Raw genomic sequence first — 21931 nt, forward strand, 5'->3', positions numbered from 1 at the left:
GAGTGACAGAGAGATTTGACAAGAATACTCCTTGTTGTGGCTGAAGATTCTGAAGTTTACTTTGGTGGAGGCTTCAGCTGTCTTGTGCAGTTTTGGTAGGCTCAGAAATATGCCCCATCACTTTTAAATGCTTTATATTTGGGTCATACAATCATTAAGCTTGGAAAAGACAACTAAGATCATCTAGTCCAACCATTGACCACCATGCTCACTAAATCATGTCACTGAGTGCCACATCTCCACATTTCTTGAACATCCCCAGGAATGGTGACCCCACCATCTCTCTGGGCAGACTGTGCCAATGCCTCACCACTCTTTCTGAGAAGAAATTTTGCACCTCCCCTGGTGCAAATCTTTTAGGCATTTGTGGATCAGTGTGACTGAGTGCAGTGAAGGCATTGGTGTAGGACAGCTGTCAGATTTATTAGGATACCTTTAAGAATTCTGAGCTCCTTTGTTTTCCTCATGCATTTGCTGTCTGGGCTTAGAGAGTCTATAAACATCTGAAGTGAGTTTGTCAACCACCTATGTAAGAAGGGCATGGTCTGGTTCCACCCTCTTTCCAAACAGGTGGAGTTTGTTGAAATATCTGGGAATTGTGCACCTAGATTTTGCTCCAGGTCAGAGGGAGGGAAGGGGTACCATTCTAAGAGGTGGTGCAGAAGTCTCATAGCTTCTGCAAACCACTGCACTAGCAGAAATACAAAGAATGACTTGAAGGAGATTCAGTTTCAGATTGAAATTTACACATTCCTGGATCAGGTGTAGTTGCCTTGTGTGGTCCTTGTATTTTTTGCTTCCTTTATTCCACCTCAAAGTGATCTTTAAAAGCTCATTTATTTATGGCCGAAATATATTACGCACTTAGTCGTTTTTTTTTCATCCCTTCCTGGCTCTAAAATACATTTAGAATTTCTTTAGTGGTTTGTAGATCTTTCCAAAGTCCTGAAATTAGAGCTGCTTATTTTGGAAGTTCACACTGGTGCAACCATTTCATTAACTCTGTACAAATTGCTGCTTGGTCAGAATTGCTTGCTGTTTGTTATTAGAAATAATTCTAACACTTCAGAGTGGAAAAAATTGTGCCATGCCTCCATTTCATCACCTACGTATTGCAGCATAACTTTAGGGAAATTTTTGGTTCCAGGTGAAGAGCATTTGGGATTGGTAAGACGGTATCACCTGGGTTCCATCTACATCATACTTTGATTTGTTGGATAAGTGAAAACTAGAGCAGAGCAAAAGTCTCTCAAATTGATGGATGTCTATTAGAGCACTGAGTTAGAGTAGCACTGTTATGTTTGATTGTTGTCTTAAGGACACTGAAGGTGGCACTTTGTGAATTGATACAGTTACCTTTGCTTCTTCAAGTCACATGGAAAAGAACCTTTTCTGCTTATGGGTATTGATGTAAAACATGGTAACCTCTAAATTACAAAATATTCTACTGAAAAGATTGTTTTTTCATCTCTGTTCATACTGTTCAAGTGTTTGTGGTATTGCAAAAGTGTGTGGGAAACCAAGTGTTTTTGCAGAGTTCAAAGGCTACACACAGAAGTGTGATACATCAAAAAGCGAATTATCTCATTGTATACTCCAAATTTTATGTCAGTGCCAACACACTGTAGTTAGCTTTATCTAGCCTTATGCAGGCTTTTAAACAGAGTCTCAAGAGTCCACATTTTTATAGATTGCTTAGCATCATTATTCTGCTTCTTTGGATTTTTACCTCTCTGAAGTCATTGTGAGATATTCTTTTCCCACTTGTACAGGGCTCAGCCCTCCAGAATTTGGCAGTCACAGTTCTGATGGATGCTGATGGGCCAGACTGCCCTTTTGAGGAGCAGGGAGTGTAAACCCAAGGCTTTCTGCAGTCACAGCTCTGTGCTGGCTGTGACTTGCATATGAAAGAGAGGTGGGCAAAAAGGAGGGAGGCTTTCTGTCTTCCCTTTATCAGTCCAGCACTATTGTGGTGCCAAAACAGCTTGTTTTCAAGGATGGATCACTGCTATGAAATGGTCATTTGAGAAAGCTTAACAAGTCTTGCCACCTCTCATTAGAGCCTTGGTAACTGTCAGAGCGTGTATTCTTATGTCGTCTTCTGCATTTGTGTTAATCACCTCTTTGAACTACTTTCTTAATAACTGGTCAAGAAGGTGGCATGTTGGTGAAGAGGAATGCTTGTGGATGTTCTACTTGGGAAGGAATGATGACTCAAATCAGAATTCAGAAGCATTGTTTGAAAATAAACATAATCAAGAAATATGCCTAGTGGGTAGCATGAGTGTCAGTGCTAGGTATATGATCACAAGATGTATGCTTGGCAGTGCTTAAAGAGTTAAAGAAGCAATCAATCCTCTAATAGCACATCAGCAGTGTATCTAAAGTTGGTCTTATTTCTCCAGATTGTGCCCTATTCCAGCTGTTTGCCTTCAACGTGAGAGGGAAGTTTCAATGGAATTAGTGAGCATACTCTCACTGTTGCTCTCAACTATAAGTCTCAGCTAATTCACTTGTAAGGAAACTCAGATTCTGCATACATTGGCTCTCTTCTACTTAGTTCTTCTTTGTTTGATTATAAATGCCAGCAGAATTTTACACCTACGTACTTGCAGGCTACCTTGACAACAGCACAGGAATATACTTCATTGTCTCTGCACTGTAAAGCTGCAGTGAAAGCTGCTGTCACCATAGGGATATTGATAAAAAATATTGTCTTATTTGCACTGAGGCAAGTAACATGCAGCCCTAGTTGGTTCCATAGCTTTTTACCATGACTCTTCAGCCTCCTCAGCATAGGACATATTCAAAACATTAATTGCTGTTTTTGTCTCTTTCTTGATGATTGATTCATTGATTGACATTCATAGAAAAAAAGTAGTTATTAATCAAATGTACTTCTTCTTCCATGTCCATTGTTACTGGTTTCTCTCTCTGGCTTGTTTCTACTGCAGTTTGGGTATTTCTCTGGGAGGGTTGTGTTTCTGCAACAGTATACGTAGCTTCTCTGTAATTCCGTGTGGCATTCTGATAAAAGACACGACCCTGACCACGTTGTCAGCAGTCACTGTGGTGGTGACACTGTGGCACTAAAGGATACAGTTTAGTCATGGGGCTCCATAGGGCATGTTGTTGGACTTGTAGATCTTGGAGGCCTTTTCTAGCCTGAATGATTCTATGATTCTAGGATGATTCTGTGTACTCTGTCAGTCTTTGTTGCTCATTCTGCTAGAGTTTTAATATTTTTTTCCTTCAGTGTCAGGCTTGTCAGATCTTAAAATGGAGGCAGCTAAAGTTGTATTAGTGTCAAATGTTGTCAGTTCTGCATAGCTTTAGATTTCTGTATCTGTATCTTGCTGTCTTTCTATTAACGTTAGGACGGTATGGAACATAACAAGCTAAATATTTCTGTGGCCCTCCTGAACTGTTAGGTTTTGTGTAAGTGTTCTATTTTTGATGTTCCTTTGCAAGTCTTTTCCTGTCTGGTGTTTTTTCTTCTCTATTCTAAAAATATCCTTGACTACTAAACAAGAATGTTTCACTTCTGGGTGATATAAATAATAAAGCGATAAGTTTGTTTTTTACATTATAAGCACATGAAACCTTGCAGATTATTGCATGGTTCCCATGTTATCTTAAGCGTGGACACAGTTAGTAGTGGCCGCTGACATTACAGTATGCTTGTTTTCCAGACAATTGTTGACTTTCTAAACATTTTCATCTTACAAAATAGTTATGTTCACTTCTAGGTACCCCATATTACATATGGAAGTGTATGCATGTATAGTGAATAATATAGTTCTTCTATAATAGATTACATTCTTGTTGGTGTGTGGTCTGTTGATAAGAAAATAGTCCAAGTGTTGTGCTGTGCTAATATGGCTATGCAAGTCCCTTTGCCCCAGCTTGTTTAGATAAGCTCAAATGTCTCTGTGCTGTGTTGGATGTATTTTGCAGATCTATTGTCTCTTGTCAGCTCATACAGCTTTCTCTAGTTATGATCACTTTAGTGAGATGTTGGAGTTATGCTGTACTCTGACCACACATGCCAACACCGCTAGCAATCTTCATTACCTATCAGCGTTCTGCTGATATACCACTATGCTGACTTACTTCTTCAGTACTTTGCCATTAGTACATGTTATAGAGATATCCATTCCTTCGCACTCAGCATCTCTGTGATACTGTTATGGAGTTCATGGCACTCCTTTTAAATATGCTTATTTCCAAAGTTCACCACTAACTTGACAGGTGAGTAAAGTATCTATGATAGATGGTGATAATGTAAAACATACGATAACGTAGTTCAGTTATGCATACTATCTTGATACAGGTATTGGCTGCTACTTTGTTGTTTAGTTTTTTGTTTGCTTGTTTTCAAGATAAAGGCAGTTTAAGTCAATCCTTTGCTGTTGATTAGAAGGGGTGACCTTGCATCTGTGAGGACTGTTAAGCTATCACTTTGGCCAGGGTACAGCTTCTCCCATTTCATCTTGCTGTGACTCAGGTACAAGTATTTGAAATTCTCCATTCTGGTTGAAGGGAGTTCTTTCTTACCTCACTTAAAACAGAAACGTTCTTGTCTTACTGCCCTGTGGGTTAGCTGAAGTTTAGCTGGGCAAGATCACAAGGAGACCTCTCTGTTCTCACTGAAGGCTCACTCACAGCTGTAACATTTGAAGATTTTTAATTTGCTTCGTGCTGACTGATCACAGGGATAGTGCATTGTGAACAAGTTTTACCTATGCTAGTAGTCATAGGTGGAAAATGGCTTTGTGGATTAGCAGCTACTCCCTTTCAGGCCACATAAGGTAGCAGCCAGACACAGTCAGCTGATTAAAGCTTACAAGTTTTTTTTATTAGGCAAAGAGTTGCAGAAATCCCAGGCTGAAAGCAATGCAACTTGTTGCATTGGGATTTGGAGTTTAGATTTAAGATGTATTTACATAAATGCAACATGTGTCTGATGTTTGTGAAGGACTTCAGCGTGTACTGGGGTTTTGATCCCTCAATCCCTTCAGATTAGGGGACTGTCTGGGGCAAGCTATGGCTCTGAGAGTGTCAACAGGATGTGGGTGAGAAATCAAGACACGTTGATACATACTCAACTTTTATTCCATATGGAGACCTGCCTGTAGCAGGGAGATTGGAACCAGATGATCTTAAAGGTCTCTTCCAACCCAAACCATTCTATGATTCAAAGACCATACTGAAGAGATGCTGGGTTTGGGAGTAGGGGGCAGCTGAAAGCCCTAATAACAACTTTATCATCTGCCCTGGGAAGAAGACCTTTCATCTACTTGTCGCTTTAGCTCGCAGTCAGAAACTCTCATTGCAGAGTCCTACGCTCTGAAGTATCCATATTTTGGATGTCAAGGGGAATTTTGTCATAGAGAGAGTGGTGAGGTGCTGGAATAGGCTGCCCAGAGAGGCTGTGGATTCTCCATCCCTGGAGGTGTTCAAGGCCAGGTTGGATGGGGCCCTAGGCAACCTGATCTAGCAGCAATGTCTTAGATCTGGACGTTGGTAGCCCTGCCTATGGCAAAGGGGTTGGAGCTTGATGATCCTTGGGGTCCCTTCCAACCCAAGCCATTCTATGATTCTCTGATCCATATAGCAGATGTAGCCAACAGCTCCCTCTTGAGGAGAAGGCGATACTTCTTCCCATACATAGGCTCGGCTTTTTGCCTGTTCCTGTGCCCTAGGATTCAGAACTGTGTCCCAGTTCCAAGGTGAACTGGACCTTCAGCCATCTCCCAGCCATTCCATGATATGCTCACTCAGACACCTTTCTTAGGGTCTGCTCTTGCAGGCCTAAGGATGTCACCTTCTGTTCCTCCAGTTCACTTTGGTTTCCGAAGTAAATAAAATTTTATTCAAAATGGTGATTCTGTTCTGCATTCCCTTGGAGACAAGGCAGTATTCACTAACAATGATCCACTTTCCAGAGGGAGAAATATGTTTTGGACACAAGTGTTCAATCCCTCCACCCCAGCAAGTTAAAAAACACCAGTGAACTTATACACTAAAGGTGGAATTTGTCTAAGTTCATTTAAGCACAGAGTTAGACATCCTTATGTGAGCTTGTTAATGACAGAACTATCTACCTCCGAAAGATGATTCACTGCTACAGTGTACCGCTGAAAGCTGACAGTCAGCCCCAATAAGAAAGCCATCCAAAGGCTTTCTGTTAGACATCAATTAAAATTCTTTTAATTGATAATAGAATGAGTAAGTTGATAGCATAGATAACTGCAGAAACAGGATGGCTGAGGCTGGCAGTGCCCTCTGTGTCCCTCTGCCCAACCCCTGCCCCAGCACAGACACTTGAAGCAGGGTGCCCAGGGCCATGGCCAGGTGGCTTCTGGAGATCTCTAGTGAGGAGATCAACAGCCTTCAGACAGCTGCGCCAGTGCTCAGCCACCTGCATAGCACAGAAGTGCTGCTTGGTGTTCAGAGGGAACCTTCTGTGTCCCAGTGTGTGCTCATGAGCTCTTGTCTTGGCTCTGTGTATCTCTGAAAAGAGCCTGGCTCCAATCCTCTTTACTATCTCTGTTCAGGCATTTCTATACATTGATAAGATTCCCTTCTCTTTTCTAGCTCCAGCTTTCTCAGTTTTTCCTTATACATGAAGTTCTCCAGTCCCCTAATCATCTTAGTGACCACTGTCTTTCCAGTTGCTTGGAGCCCAGAGCTACGCAGCACATGCTGCAGTGATCCTATCTGTGCTAAGGTTCTCTAGAGCTCTGATAGGACTGTCTTAGAAATAAACAATTCTGTTTATCGTTTCCACTGTCAAGCAGAAGGATGTTGGCATGAGAACATGCTGCTTCACTTCAAGATAAAGACAAGGACACGCAGGTGGTGCAATTGCTGATGCCAAGTAGGAGCTGCCTACAGGTTTGTCTGTTATGAATTAGCCAACTAAATTTGTGCAACCACCAAGTGATAAGTGCAGTGCAGCATGGGCCTGAGGGCCAACTTGCATGTGCAACACGGCCAAAGACTATGCCCACTCAGATTAGCTGTTACAGAGAATATAAACTCCTCAATGTACAACAGTTTTCTGGTTCAGTCCACTGCAGCTGTTTACCCTTGTCCTAGGGCAAACATCGAAGACATGAGACCTTCTGGAGGTTCACCACGAAGAGAGCCTGGAGTGACTAACTCAGACTTGAATGAGTAACTTCTAAGCAAGATGAGACTGTTCTGCAAATAAAGCTGAGCAGTCCAGAACACTGTGTTTTCAGTTGTTTGTTCTTGAGCCATTATATGATAGCCTTATGGGAGCATGTAGCAGGTGGGTTTCTGAAGCTGAGCAGAAATAAGAACCTAGCTTAGGTGGAAGCATATATTTCCAGACAGGGAAGGCTTTTCCACACTTCTGCCTAAAGTTTTACATTAATGATCAATTTTAGTTTCTGCTAAAGATTACTACAGCATCTGTGAGGCTACTTCAGGTATCTGTAATACTTATAAAAGGGCTATAGTGGGTGCTAAACATTCCATATATCCACACACTCAGTGTGTCTCTGTGTTATGTTCTGGTGTGTGTAAAGCAAAAGTGTTTTGCAGAGGATTAGAGAGCAAAGTCAGTGCAGTGTGTGACTTCCTACCTGTAGGCAGGTGTCTCATTGGAGACATGGTGTTGCTGTGGTACTGCTTGCATACCTATGTTCCACTTCATGGAACAAACAATGGCACTGACAGCTAAGCATTGGAGAAAGTCAGAGTGAAAGCAGCGCCTGATGTTGCTGCCTCATTGTCTGCACTTTCTCTTCTCTCTGAAATACGGTATTGCTTCTGATATTCAAAACCATGAATAATCTGGATTTTTTCTGAAAGTGGGAAACTGCCTTGCTCATTGTGTTACACTGCTGTGATGAAACTTGTAAACATCTCTTGGGTTGAGTATGCCTGGTGGAACTGGGAAGCCAGACTTGTGTCCAGAACAGCTTATGTTCTCTTCAATTTATTGATCTCCTGGTCATCCTTCCAATTGATCTTTTATCACGAGGATGACGTGAAAAGACTGGGCCTGCAAACATTTTTCTTTCATTTGTCTAGCTGGTTGATTTGATTTGTTGCAGGGAGTATAATTATTTCAGATTGCATAGCTGCTCCTTGTTTGGACAAATTATGTGAGCTTTGTTTTTATTATTATTATTATTATTATTAATATTTTCATGTTTATTTAATAACTAGTTATTTTTTTCAATTGATTAGTTTTTATTTTTTATTTTAAATTATACATGTGTTCTTTTGTTCTCTCTGTCTATCACAAGATACAAATAGAGTAAAGACGAAAATAATTTTGTGAATTGTTCACCTTAATCTTAGAAGATGGCATCTTAATCTTTTAAGATTAAGTTGTCACCTGACCACTTTTAGTTATATTGTAAGTATTTAGTAGTGATGAATAAGTAAATCATGAGATGAGATGGTGCCTGAGCATGAATAATGCTTTAAGTTAAAGGCTTATCTTTCTGTTTATCATTTCTTCCCAGATTATTTTCTTGGAGATATACTTTTTTCTTTGCAGAAGAAGCCATGAAGTGATGAGTATGATTGTTTCCAGCCTTTGATTCTAATTATGTGCATTGAGAATTAATCTTTTGTTCTGAGGACTTCATTTCCCATGAACTGTGTTAATGGCTATAGGCTGGTTACATTCTGTTCTGGTAACTGATCCATCTGAAATATTTAGCGGATGTTCATGGGTAGTTCTGTATGAGTGGAGAGGAAAGTTAACTGTAGAGTATTTTAAAGAGAGATCAATTATTTATGTCTTTAGAAGAGTTGCTGAAACCATAGCTGGCCCTAAAATCCCTTGAACTAGATACAGTGCAATAAACTGATGCTGTTGCTTTTTTGAACATTTGCAAGATATTATATTATTTATTCTCTCTACTTTAAGTCTACAGTGTTATCACCTTCTGTGTGAGAAAGTAGTGGATACAAACCATCAGATAACTTAATTCACATTCACTATTTAAAGAGGTGGTGATGGTGTTTTCATTGCTTCTTTGCTGTTTATTTTGTTAATGACATCAAAAAACTATCAGGATCTCTTTTCTTAGTGAAACTTGGAATTTCTTGGGCATTACCACCAATAAGTTTTGCTGCTTTTGAAACTGTGGAGTTTTAACTCTTCACCTACATTAGAAGTGTGGCAAGAGCTGGAGTCATTCCAACTATGGTATTCCAGCACCTAAAAATTAGATACTTGGCTATAGCAAGGGGAAAGAAAGTTTTAAATACATGTGGATGCCCTTCACAGTCCAGAAGAGATGTAGGGCTTTTTGAAAATTATCCAGGAAACTTATGTAGTAGGTATAGAGAGCCACCTAGAGTTAATCCATAGGAATCTCTGAGTATATGTCTGAACTCCTGCCTCTGCTGACATGTAGGTGCCAGACTGAGAACTAAATGTTTAACTTCTTTGTCTATAACAAGTCCTCTCCTGAGAGCAGGCACGTAAATAAAATTAGAGCCCCCTACAGTGCTACAGAAGGGGTTACTACTGTGTATTAGATTAGAGAGCTCTGGATTGAAAAGAAACAACGTAAATAATATGTGGTATGAGGACTGGTATTGAAGTCCTTCCTTCCAGTTGAGGAGTCTGACCAGTATAGTATATAATCAGCTCTTTCCGATTACTCTCCTTTTGGACACAATTGCTATCTCTAAGCAGCAGTTTCTTTGTTTTAGTGGGAAGATCAGAAAGTGCCCTTCCCTTTGACTTCTCTTTGACCTGGACACTAGCCTAGAAAAATAGGAAAATGATCCCCTGCAAACTGAGAACTTAGCCTGAACCCAATTCTTAGGAGAGGTTTGCTGACCATTAGCTTTGAGTGCATACCCTCATCTTGCATGCTTAGTAGCCACTGTGGTTTGTGCTCAGTTTGAAACTGTTGCTTTCATTGTCCTTGCTGGGCAAAATCCCTTCTGGGGATTTTGAGGGCATTTAGACATATCTGTAGGTGTGAGCTATGCTTTCATGACTGGAGTTTCTGTAGCGCTCACGATGATCTTTCAGGTTTCCAAGGAAGGCACCTCTGTGGCTGGAACTTGGGCTCCACTGTCACCTTCTTGAATAAATGTTCCTAAATTTGGAGTATGTTTTGCTTCAGATGTCATAGCTGGCACTTGGAAATGATCCCAGTCTTATTTGAAAATCCAACCTGCAATTTATCTATAATGGAGAATTTCAGGTGCATTTCCCCTTCTCTCTTTCTTGGTTATATTAAATACACACCTTGTCAGCCAGAAACAGAAACAGAAACATTAAAGATAAATTGGCCAAAAGTTTATACTTGTGTCACACCTCATTTTCTAGAGGCTCAGTCTTTTCTCATGTAACTTTGGCTGTCTGAGAGAACAGTAGTGTAGTAATAACTGCAAACATACTTGGACAGCAAATGACAGGTCAAATCCTGATTTGGAGGCATGGAGTTGGGTTTCAGAATCACAGGCCTCATATTTTTAGACTTCAGCTTCCATGGATTAAGTGTTAATCACAGCCAAGGAAGACAAGGAGCCCTTCGAACTGTACCTGGAAGCAGTTCCCTGGGCTAATCTCCCTTAACTTCTGACACCAACCACTTAATTTTCAGTCCCTTGTTTATTTCGGAGTGCTTCTAATTAGGATTCTGACCCATTCAGATTGCTTTAGAGACTCTCAAAGTGTGTATCATAGATTCATAGAATGACCTGGGATTAAAAAGACCTCAAAGATCATCTAGTTTCAACTGCCCTGCCTTGGGTAGGGTCACCGACCACCAGACCAGGCTGCCCAGAGCCACATCCAGCCTGGCCTTGAATGCCTCCAGGGCATCCACAACCTCTCTGGGCAATTTTGATTAATTGGTATAATTCTTTAAAATGTACTGGATGTCAGAACAGGTAATTGGTTCTTTTAGTGCAGTTTATATGCTTAGAAGATCAAAAAACCTTTAAATACATTCAGGAAATATTTGTAAGTGTTCCATGTGGATTTGGCTTGTTCAAAATTGGGAAATTTCTTGGCATCAAAACAAGACATCTTCCTTAATTCAGTACACAAAAAGCGAAGCCCTCTCTTTTCCTAAGATATCAATGACTTAACAGATACTAGTACTGCCCATTTTCAGCGTGCAACATTAATCTACCATCCTTTTGAATTGGTGTTGCCTAACATCTCCTATGTGTCAGTTATCCTGCATTTCTGAAAGACAAGTGCCTGGAATGTACTCCAATCTGTATCATACCACCTGCCCCTCATTTCCCTCCACCAAAGCTATCAGCAATAAAGAGATGGTATCAACCAGTGCAACACTTGCCCTTCCTCCCAAGTGATTTTTCTAATGTTTTGCCCATGTTGTATACAATGTAATGCATCAATGGGGCACTGGGGAACTGTCCACATCACAGGCTTCAAATTGCATGTGTTGGTATCACCTTTCTTTAAAGCCTACACTGCAAGGGAGAGCTCCTAAACCTTGGGGATGACAGCTTGTTACTAGCAAGATGAAGTTACAGCTCTACAAAGTGAAGCACTAAGTGCACCATACAGGAACTGGTGATACAATAAAAACATCAAACTTAGCCTAAAAATATTGGTTTGTAAGAGCTGAAAATGTCTCTACGAATAAATGCCATGAAATTCCAGAAAATTAGGCAAGAATCTGTACGTTTGCTTAGCATTCTGCATGTTTGATATCAAAGTTTAAAAAAAAAAAATCACTGATCTTAAATACTCTCTAAAACCTTGTCAGAAAGCAGGGAAAGAATGATAATAATTGCAGAGCTATTACTGTCAGAGACATATGACCCACACAGCACAGAATTTGCTTTCTTCCAGCCAGACACCCAGACACTCTGTCTGAAAGCAAAAACTTCATAAGAAATCAATTATGACCAGTTAAATTAGAGTGTAACTTCAGGACAAAAAGACTGGTTTTGTTGTTTGAACTGCTAAAAATGTAATGAATGCCATCTTTTAACAAGGAGCTAGCTAGCAAAGACAAGATTTTATACTTGCTGTATCCTGCTTCTCAGACTACTTGCTGCCTAACGTCTAGCTATCAAACACATGTAAACTCTTGCAATAACCTCTGATATTTAGCAGGTTTTAGTGTGTTTGTCTATGTGGCACACATGGTAGATGAAGAGGTTACTGTCTTCAGTAACCCAAGTTATGAGTAGGTAAGCGTGGCTTAGTGTCAGAGGAAGTTCATCTAGCTTTGGCCCTTCAGAAGTTGGGTAAGTTCATTGCCTGTGCATTGCGCCCTACTGAGCGACAAAGACAACTCCAGGAGGAAATCCATTCCCACCCTAAAATAAATGCAATAAATCAACCACAGGGGGGCCTCTCTGTTTTGGCAAGAGCTGAAGCCCTAGATTTTATGCCAAGCAAGATGAATTGCGCCCTCAGGGACATGAATGGCTCCTTCTGAGGTGGAGGAAGCAGAACTTACTCTCCCACGTCCTGGGACAGACCCATAACCTGAAACCATTTTTCCTTTCTGCTAGTTATTAATTGAAGGATTTCACTATAATACTGCAGGCTGGGCTTTTTGTTTCTTTTTACAAACTAGGCAGAGAGAGGTGAGCTTGATATTAACTGGTGCGTTCAGATAGGAGACCACAAGGAAAATCCAGTTGTACCAGGAAGTGATGCTGGTGACTCAGCATGGGAACAGGAGGCCTCATGTGGTGTTTTTGAGCTTTGCCTTCCTGCTTTTGCTGGAGGTTAAATCTCAGAGTTGTTAGTGATTATAGAATCATACTTCAGAAGAGTAAGGTATTAATCCCCAGACAAATTATATGACAGGTAACTCTTCTCCTTGCTCTCACTTGCAGCTTCACCTAAATTGCATAGTCTTATGCACATCCTCAGCTAAATTTTTCTTAGCCTAGGTGGAGTTGCTATCTTCTGTCCCAGAGATGGCAGCAGTCTGGCACAGATGAAGTGATTTCTACATACGCAATTAATAAAGACCTTTGCAGGTTTTATTTATTTATTTATTTTAAAGCTCTGTGGAAACATAATTTATCATTACTTCATGAAATTACATAATGTTTAGAGTTAAGGTTTTGCAACAACCCTGTTAAGGTAAATGGTTCACTGCTCATGATGAACAAAAAGGAGTAGTAGTGCTTTTATCTGAGCTGTGGTTCTGGTTTTGCTCCATGCTGCCCACAGCAAGGAGATGATCAGATGTCTGTGAGCAGTTAGATCTCCTACTCTTCCCACCTTCACCCAGCTGGTGGTGAAAGTAGTGTAACTACAGGTAGGTACAGACCAATGTGGCTGTCAGCAGCTCAAACAACAATCTGTTCTCTGTGTCAAGAGTAAGCTGCCTGAAAGACTCCTTATTGCTGGCCCAGTGTTAGCTGCTCCTCTGCGTTATCAGCCCCTGGCATTGCCAGAGCTTTAATAAGACAAATACTGTTTTGGCAAATGAACCCAGAGGGAGTTAGTGTAACTCCTGGCTCAATAAGCAGGTCAGGGTCTTGAGCTTGACCATCTAGCTCTTACATTCACCTCTGAACTCAAAATCCTACAGATGGTTCTCAGGTTGTTTCCAGTTTGTAAGAACTAGATAACCCTGTGACCAGCAGTCTTTGGCCCTATTTCTCAAATGATCCATCAAAGTCTGTAAACCAGGTTCTTTAGGGTGCGTTAAATTTCCCTGCGCTAACCCAAATTTTGACCCTAAAGCATCTCACTGCTTCAGTAAATTCAGCTCCAGGACTACCTAGTGAGTCCTTACTAAGTCTAGTCTTCACACAGTATCAACATGGTTGATAAAGTCACTGACTATTTGGTTGGATGAGGCAGGTCAGAAATGGTCATTATCAACATGAGGCCTCTACGTACAGTGGACTGGCCTTTGCAAACAGATGCTGGATTGTGATCACTTGGAGTAAATAGAGCTATTCCCACGCATACTGTTGACATTTATTTGTGTTCCCCAGTAATTAGGAAATAACTAAAAACTCACTGTGTTGAAGGTCCAACCTGTGCTTTGTTGGCACTTGAGTGAGGCTCTCTGTGCAGTGGCATGCATGGGTGGGAGGCAGCTGCTGTCTTAGAGTGCCTGGATGACCTGCTAGCATCTAAACTACTGTAAAACTGTTCTTTGAAATGACTTTGTGTAGAAGCTAGGAGAGTTTTTAGGACCTGTGAACAGCTCATGACAGTCAACCCTGGCTCCAGGGTGGGGACAGCTTATTTTAGTATGGGGGATGCGATTACCTGGTAAGGGGATGTGGTAGTTCAGAAGCTGCTTCTTATTCCCAGTAAAAACACTCAGAATGGGCTGTGAAATGGATGTTTGTTCTGTTATTTTGTTTTCATAGTAATAATACCCATCTTACTGTTTTGTAATCAACTGTTATGTAAACAATACACTGTCCCTAAGATAAGTTTAGAAAAACGTTCACCCACAGTGTATCTGCAGATGAATCCAGTTTTAGCATCACGGTATTTAAAGTATTGTACTCTGCTCATAGATCCTCAGTAAGATATACTCTCCTGGAGTCAGCTCTAAATGACTGGTTTCTCTGTATTGCTTTGCAGACCCTACATGTCCATTGGAACACTACGTGATCAGGTCATCTATCCTGACTCCGTGGAAGACATGCATGAGAAAGGCTACCAAGATCAAGATCTGGAGTGTATCCTGCATGTGGTTCATCTGTACCACATAGTTCAGAGGGAAGGAGGTAAATTGCATATTCTTGTAAAAACTTTTACAAAATCCCTTCTTTGGGTGTACATATTAGTGAGGCCGACCTTTACCTCCCTCCATTACCATTAGCAGCAACAACCACACCAGTGTAAACAAGTTAACAATAACCAAATGACACTGACTGACAGCAAAGCTTTACCATCTACCACTTGCCATTTAAGTTGTCAATATGCTTTCAATGTTGTTTGTCTTAAGAGGAGGATTCATGGATTAATGCTTCTTAGCTAAGAACGTACTAGTGGCTGCTGACCCTCAGGATACAATAGAATGTAAAAATGTCAGCATTCTAGTTCATTCAGACCTGATGCTATGACAATGAGCATTAAAAAGAGGGGTCAGGGAGCTAAACTCTGTGATTGAGTAATTGCAGAGGAGGTCTGTACTCATTACACTGATATTAAAAGTATTACTGTTAGTTTCCCTGAGTCATTTAGGTCTCTAAGTCAAGTGTGCAGTCTGCAGAAGAATGAGCAGATGTTTTGGAATAGGGAGCTGGAATAGAAGAAGCAGTTAAGTTGTAAGTGGCAGGAAGCCACTGTGGAGTGCACATTCATAGCCTGTTGGTACTTGCAGACGGACTGAACAGAATATGACCCTCAGCAGCCAAAACCATATCCATCCCCAGCGGTCTCTGAATGTGCATCATTGTGGTTTATAGCCTTGCAGCTGGAGTGTGTCACTGATGATGAGGCAGTTACTGTGCTTCGCCTCCAAGATGCTGTTGCCTGGGTTGGTGTTCTGCATTGCCAAACTGAAAACCCACATTTGAATCAATGTAGCTCCACTTTCTGTGCCAAAAGACAGTAATCTAGTTTTATTGCTGATCCCATCCTTGCTCTTCTGTTTGTCTAACTGCACAAGTGAGACATAGGAAGGGAGCTGTAAAAAAAAGTATTGAGGGCTCTGGAAATTATATGGGGTCCTGACTCAGATGAGGATAAAGGAACAGTGTGCAGTGGTTGGCAGAAACAAATGTTACAAAGAGTGTCTTACAGACTTTAATCTAAAATGACACAAGTGGGCAAAGCCGGAAAACAAGGGACAGATTACTACATACCAGGACGTTTTTAGGACTGTAATACACTTGCTTAGTCTCTTTTCTCCTTGGGCATTAGGAGGAGAAGGAAATCTGTGACATGATGTAACACATTGCATGGATTTGGTATACTTACATATTTTTCAGAGCTCCCCTACTTTGGTTCAAAGACTCATATTCTTTTTTTGAACCAGCAAGCCAGAGAAATGCTTCCCGAAAGTGAACAATTGACATTTTTGTTCATGCATAGCTGAATGTTTTATTTTTATTATTTATTATTTTACTCTTTTACTTAAAATTAGATTTTTAAACTAGAATGGTTTCCACTAAGAATTGAAAGTTTTGTTTGCAAAATAATTAGAAGTCCTATGTAAAACTTGTTGAACAAAGGATTTGCCCAAAATTGTCTCATTCTTTTTGCAAACTGCTTTGATAGTTAACAAAAAGAAATGACATTTTCCAATAGAAAAAGTTGTGCTGAAAAATTCTAAGCAAATTTCTACTTGTATACATATTTTGTAAACATACAGCATCTGAAAAAAAAAAAAACAGCAACAAAACCAATTTTAGTTATTCATATTCTTGGGTGTGTGTGTGATTTGTCAGTGTTGTTTCAGACAATTTCCATAAATCATTCCAGGAATAAAGCTCTCATCTGCCAATCATCTCATTATAGAAACAAAATGTTGTTATTCTTGTATTTTTGCTGTAGATCCTCTTCATCTCTGTAGCCTGTACTCCCTTTCACCCATCCCTGCAGTGTTGTGCCTCTGCCAGCCAGCTGGCTCCTTGAGGCATGACCTTCTTGCTCTAATTGATCACGAATGCCATGCACATATAATGTGGCACTTTATAGCTTTGTGTAAGTCTGCTCCCTGTGGGCGGCTATGAAAAGACAGATGGAGCCAGGAGTATGCAGCTCTGGCTCCAAATCTGTTTGTCCTGGCCGAACTTTATTGTCTTTGGCTGAGTTACTTGCACGTTGCATCAGTTCAAGGGTCATCCAGATCCAAGGGTAGAGGGGCCAAAAAAGCCTGTTGTTATTGCTGCCAATGGCAGGAATTCTTCTTTTTGTAGCAATAAGGTTTGACCAAGTTAAAAGTAATTAGAATAGTTAACAAGTAGTCCAATTGAGCATTTAGCTTCTATGTTACCGTTATGAAAAGAATTGTCAGTAGCAGCAGAATACCAGAAAAACTCCAAACAAGTTACCCACCTCAACACCATCTCTCCTGTTGCCTTCCTGCAGCATCCCACAGCAGTGTTTGGGGAATGCCATTGCATTGCTTACCATCGCGCTCCAGCAACAAATCTGCTCTCCTTAACCTTGTTCTCATCTAAAACACAGCAAACTTGGCATAAGCTGAAGAGAGTGACAATGTTCTGTACTTGGTGCAATGAGGCAGCATGAAGAAGCTTTTGTGCATGATGCTAACGCTACTTAGTAATGCTATCACTGAGGGACCCATCAACACCTACAATGTTGCTAGCTGTAGCAGCACAATAATTGCATGCACAATGAGGATAACAAGTAAAATTGTATACAGCGTGGGTGGCAAATGCACATCCAGAAACTTGAGGAGTAATATGGAGATGTACATGGATATGCATAGAGTGGCTCCTTTGTTGACCTGCTCTACAAACCCCTGTATACTTAGCACGTCACTAGCATGGGAGCCATGGGTGCCTGGTAGCCTGTCACATGAGAGAAGCCATGAGTGCGTGAGGCAGTGTGCTGCATGCAGGGCCAGGCCTGTCTGTTTAGGACTGATGACAGTACTGAACAAGTTCAACCTGTTTATGGTTTCTCAGCACCCCAGATTATAATTATTGCTCATTATTGTGCATATTTGTCACAAGTTTGGGTCTTGTCCAAGGAACCCTCCTGCTAAGCCACGTATAAACACATGACAAGTAGATTTTCTGAGATTTTTACATTGGATCATTTTAGCCCTGGATTTGCTTTTGTTAATGACACTGACAGCAACTGGCATGCTCACCAGCTTTTCCATTTGCTCTGAAGAGCCACAAATCTCTGCAGTGCCACACTGAGCTGGGCTCATGCAATTGATTGTCTCGTTGTGCCTTCCTCAGCTCATGATTTCCCTTTGTACATTTATCCCGCACAGCACCAGCGCTGCCTTCCTGTTGACAGCTGCTTGGGGACACATACAGTGAGAGAAGCTCCATGTTCAGAAACTCATTGGGGCAGCCTCCTTGGCTGCAATTTGCTGCTGTAGCCTAGCCTTTCTCCTATAATTCTGCAATCCTCCGGTCCATATCTGATGAGCTTTGGAAATAATAGCTCAGGAAAAGGAACTTCTACGCTGCTATTTTTTGACAGCTGATTGATCTTGCATGTAGGTGCAGGGATGCATGAGGACACAGGATGCATAGCATTACAGAACCCAAATATAACCCTTTTTTTTTTTTCTTAAGAGAATTGAGGAAAAGGAATTATAAAAGAAACTATGCAAGAAAATGAGCTGCTGCTATCATGAGGCAATCACTAATTTCTACTGACAGTAGTATCTGTTTCTAGTGCTGTTCCTCTGCCCAGCAGACTGCGCATGCTCTTTGTCTTACTGGTTGCAGAAGGCATTTCTGAGGCATCTAACATTCATCACATTGACATCTTCTCACATGCAATCGAAAGCTGTGTGTACCAAGAAGCTGGGTGAGGAATTTAGGTGCTGAATGCCAGGATTACATTTGTACCTCCTTAGAGATTTGTGCTGCATTCATAGACAAGCCATTTCTTTTCTTCATTTGTAAAATGGATGTAGCTGCGGGTGATGAATGCCCCTGACTTGGCTGATACTGACCTGCAGAAAGAAAAAAGAAACAAGCAGATGCATTGCTGTTAATGCACCATAGGAAGCTGGTTTATTGTTAGATTTCTAATTTTCAGAGAAAATTGTCCAGATATTAGAAAATCATTTTTAAAATTGCAAAGGGATAATACTAAAGTGGAGCCTTCCTTATCTATTGTCTAAGACATTCCAAGTGGTGAATAGGAAAGCTGAGGGAGGGAGCGAGGTAGGAGGAGGCAAGATGCACTGCTAATATTAAAATAGAACATAAGCTGAAGGGACCACAGATCTGACCGTTGTATCCTGGTGAACTGAGGCTAGATCTTACCCCTTCAGAGGAAAGAATAGAATGACTGCTGACAAGTGATATTTCCTTTCCATTTTGCGTCCCTTTCCTGAACCTCATTCTATTTTTGTCTCTTACTAATCCTTCATAAACCAGCTGATCAGAACACGGGTGCTGCTTCCATGGGCACGTGCACACATGCACACCCACCCACACCCTTGCTGAAATCCAGAGCTTCTATCACAACACAGCCCTGGAGCTCATCTGTTTTATCAGCTTTAAACCAAGAAAGTATAAACAGTAGCATGAGCATTGCCTTTGGAAGTGTAACTATTTCTATGGCTTTCATGAAGGACATTTCTCTTGCCTCTTACACTCTTTATCAAAAAGGAGTGTTCCAGGCATTTTATAATCTTTCTTTGGAAGCTCTGGTGGAGCAGCACTACAGCTTTCTGTGTGGTCCCGGTATCAGGACCGATCATCACACACAGCCTCTGTGTATCCTTCCCCTATCCCAGAACTGGTCAGGGTGATGACCATTACACAGCCTCATCTCTGCTTGGAGCCAGCTGGCAGAAAGCACTGCACGTGCCTCCTCTTTTGCAGACCAAATCATTCCAGTTCCATCAGCCGCTCCCCATCACACCTGTGCTCCAGACCCCTCACCAGCTCTGTTGCCCTTCTCTGGACACGCTCCAGGGCCTCCGTGTCTTTCTTGTAACGAGGAGCCCACAGCTGAACACAGCACTTGAGGTGCGGCCTCACCAGTGCTGAGTACAGAGGGATGATCATTTCCCTGCTTGCTTGACTTTGCTCATAGTGTTTTCTGGACACTGTTTGTTTTCAGAAGAGGGTTTTGTTTGCACTGTTCATTTTTTAGTTACGGTGCTTCTGAGCTGATTGGGAAAAATGTTGTTTTCTTCACTTGGCCCTTGGCCAACTTTCTCATGAATAGATGATAAATGAGAGAAAAAAAAATCTCATCAGATTTTCTCTGTGTCCCCACTTTCCCACTTCAAAACTCCCCTTACTTGCTATTTTGCTATTCTGTCTATCTGGATTTACCAGAAACTTACTTCTAACGCTGTGATTTGGTATTTGAAGATAGTTTTTTGTGAGCAGGAATGAGCCATGCCATAATACTCACAGAAACACAAGTCCATTGTAACATCACAGGTAAAGCTCCTCACTGCCCTGTTGCATGTGTCTGAAAGTGATGAAGAAAAAAGTCATTTAGAGGCTGTGCAGAATATTAAATAAGAATACTCAGTGTTGTAACAGCTGTGGGTCACTTCTAAATACAAAATATCAGGAAGTTTGTATGCAAAATGCTCCTGTCTGTGTGCACTGCTTTGTATGTTGGCTGCTTGTCTGGGCACAGAGAATGCATCCGTGTGTCTGTGTCTGTGCTCCTGCAAAGTCTGCTGACTCACAGCAGTGAGAGGAGCCAGACAATATGCATTCTAATCTGACACTGCTGCTTATGTTCTTTGCATTTATTTCCTTTCATATGCTGAATTTGTTTTGAATTTCCACTTGTGCATTTCAAGAAGGAATAGCAAAAGCGTGGCAGAAAAATGATTAGTTATACATATGTCAATGTTGTCTGTTCACAGAGATGGTAAGTAAAGTTTTTTAACTGGGAGAGTCTAAATTCTGCTTTCAGCACTGACATGATATTTGGGACTTCTTTCCAATGGAGCGCCAGTGGAAAGGCATTCAAGTGTTTCAGAAGATGTGATTCAGAATCCTGAACATTATGACTTTAGTTGGGGGTTGCAGAGATGTTGCAAGTGAAGGTGTATTTTTATCATAAACCTACGTTGTCCTGACATGCTTTGTTTGCATTTTTTTATAAGGCTGGGATGCCATCATGGATTGGAAAGATGTCTTATCAGGAGGAGAAAAACAAAGGATGGGCATGGCTCGTATGTTTTATCATAAGTAAGCATTTTGATTTGTTCTTTAAGTAATATCTGAAAATGAGGAGGAGTTTTGGAGGTTTGCTCTAGTAGTTTGAGCAGCAGTAGCCTGTAATCTCTATGCAATGTGCAGTACTTCTAGACTGTTGCATAGGATTGCATACTCTGTCATTTATTCATGCAAGTTCAGCTTGTAGCTTGGGTAATGCTTCTTACTTAAACTTTGCTTTTAGCAGTGTGGCATTACATTCTGTGAATGTTCCTTTCTTTATCTAATCGGGAACAAATATCATCCCTGCATCTGTCCTACAAGTATTGCAGAAAACTGGTTGTCTGCTTTAGAGCTTGTGAGAGTTGGAAAGCCAAACTCCAGGTTTTATTTTATTTTTAAGACTGGAAACCTTGCAAAGGCAGTCAGTACACAGCAGTGAATAGAGACTCTCTGAGCTGGCTGTAGTTACTTCATGGCCTGTTGACAGAACAGAGTAATACCAGGTCAAACTGGGACACAGGAGTTAGAGCACTGTGTGCTCAGATGGACCAGGAAATAAAACACATTTTTCCTGGAAGCCACGTCTGTACCTGATGGTGCTAGCTGGCTTCCAGCTGCAGATGAGAGGCAGCTTTCCTGCAAAAAACATCTACTTTCTACTGTTCTCTCAACTAAATGTGTAGGAATACTGTCCAAAACATAGATGACTTATGTCCTTTTTTTACTTTTGAAAGGCCAAAATATGCACTGCTGGATGAATGCACGAGTGCTGTAAGCATTGATGTTGAAGGAAAGATATTCCAAGCCGCAAAAGCTGCTGGGATATCCCTGCTTTCTATAACACACAGACCTTCTCTTTGGTAAGTATGGCCAGGAATTTATGAAGGGCCTTGCTTTCGACTTTCTACAGACATGAGTTGGCCTTTGATCCGTATTAGGGCAGTTGTTCAATCAATATCTACTGCACTTTGTAAGATAATCTGTTTAAGATAATAACAATGTAAATGCATTTACCATTCATTTCTTTTCATTATTTGAGACACATTTACTCCTCCCTCTCATTTTTTTTTTTAAATTTGTGCCAGTTATTAACTATAAATGACAACACGTAGGTAGCTGAAAGGCAGTTAATTAGTCCTCTACA

The 21931-nt window shown here is 41.0% G+C and overlaps 1 protein-coding gene across 1 annotated transcript in view; it reads left to right on the forward strand.

The window, feature by feature from the left end:
- Positions 1–21931, forward strand: part of ABCD2 (ATP binding cassette subfamily D member 2) — a 46485-nt gene that overhangs the window by 17953 nt on the left and 6601 nt on the right. Inside the window, exons 7-9 of the mRNA XM_031601067.2 lie at positions 14567–14712; positions 20733–20817; positions 21522–21647. Of these exons, the coding sequence (XP_031456927.1) occupies positions 14567–14712; positions 20733–20817; positions 21522–21647 (357 nt within the window). The remainder of the gene's footprint in view (positions 1–14566; positions 14713–20732; positions 20818–21521; positions 21648–21931) is intronic.

Source organism: Phasianus colchicus, chromosome 1 (assembly GCF_987193195.1).
Source record: "Phasianus colchicus chromosome 1, bPhaCol1.hap1.1, whole genome shotgun sequence".
Taxonomy (NCBI): domain Eukaryota; kingdom Metazoa; phylum Chordata; class Aves; order Galliformes; family Phasianidae; genus Phasianus; species Phasianus colchicus.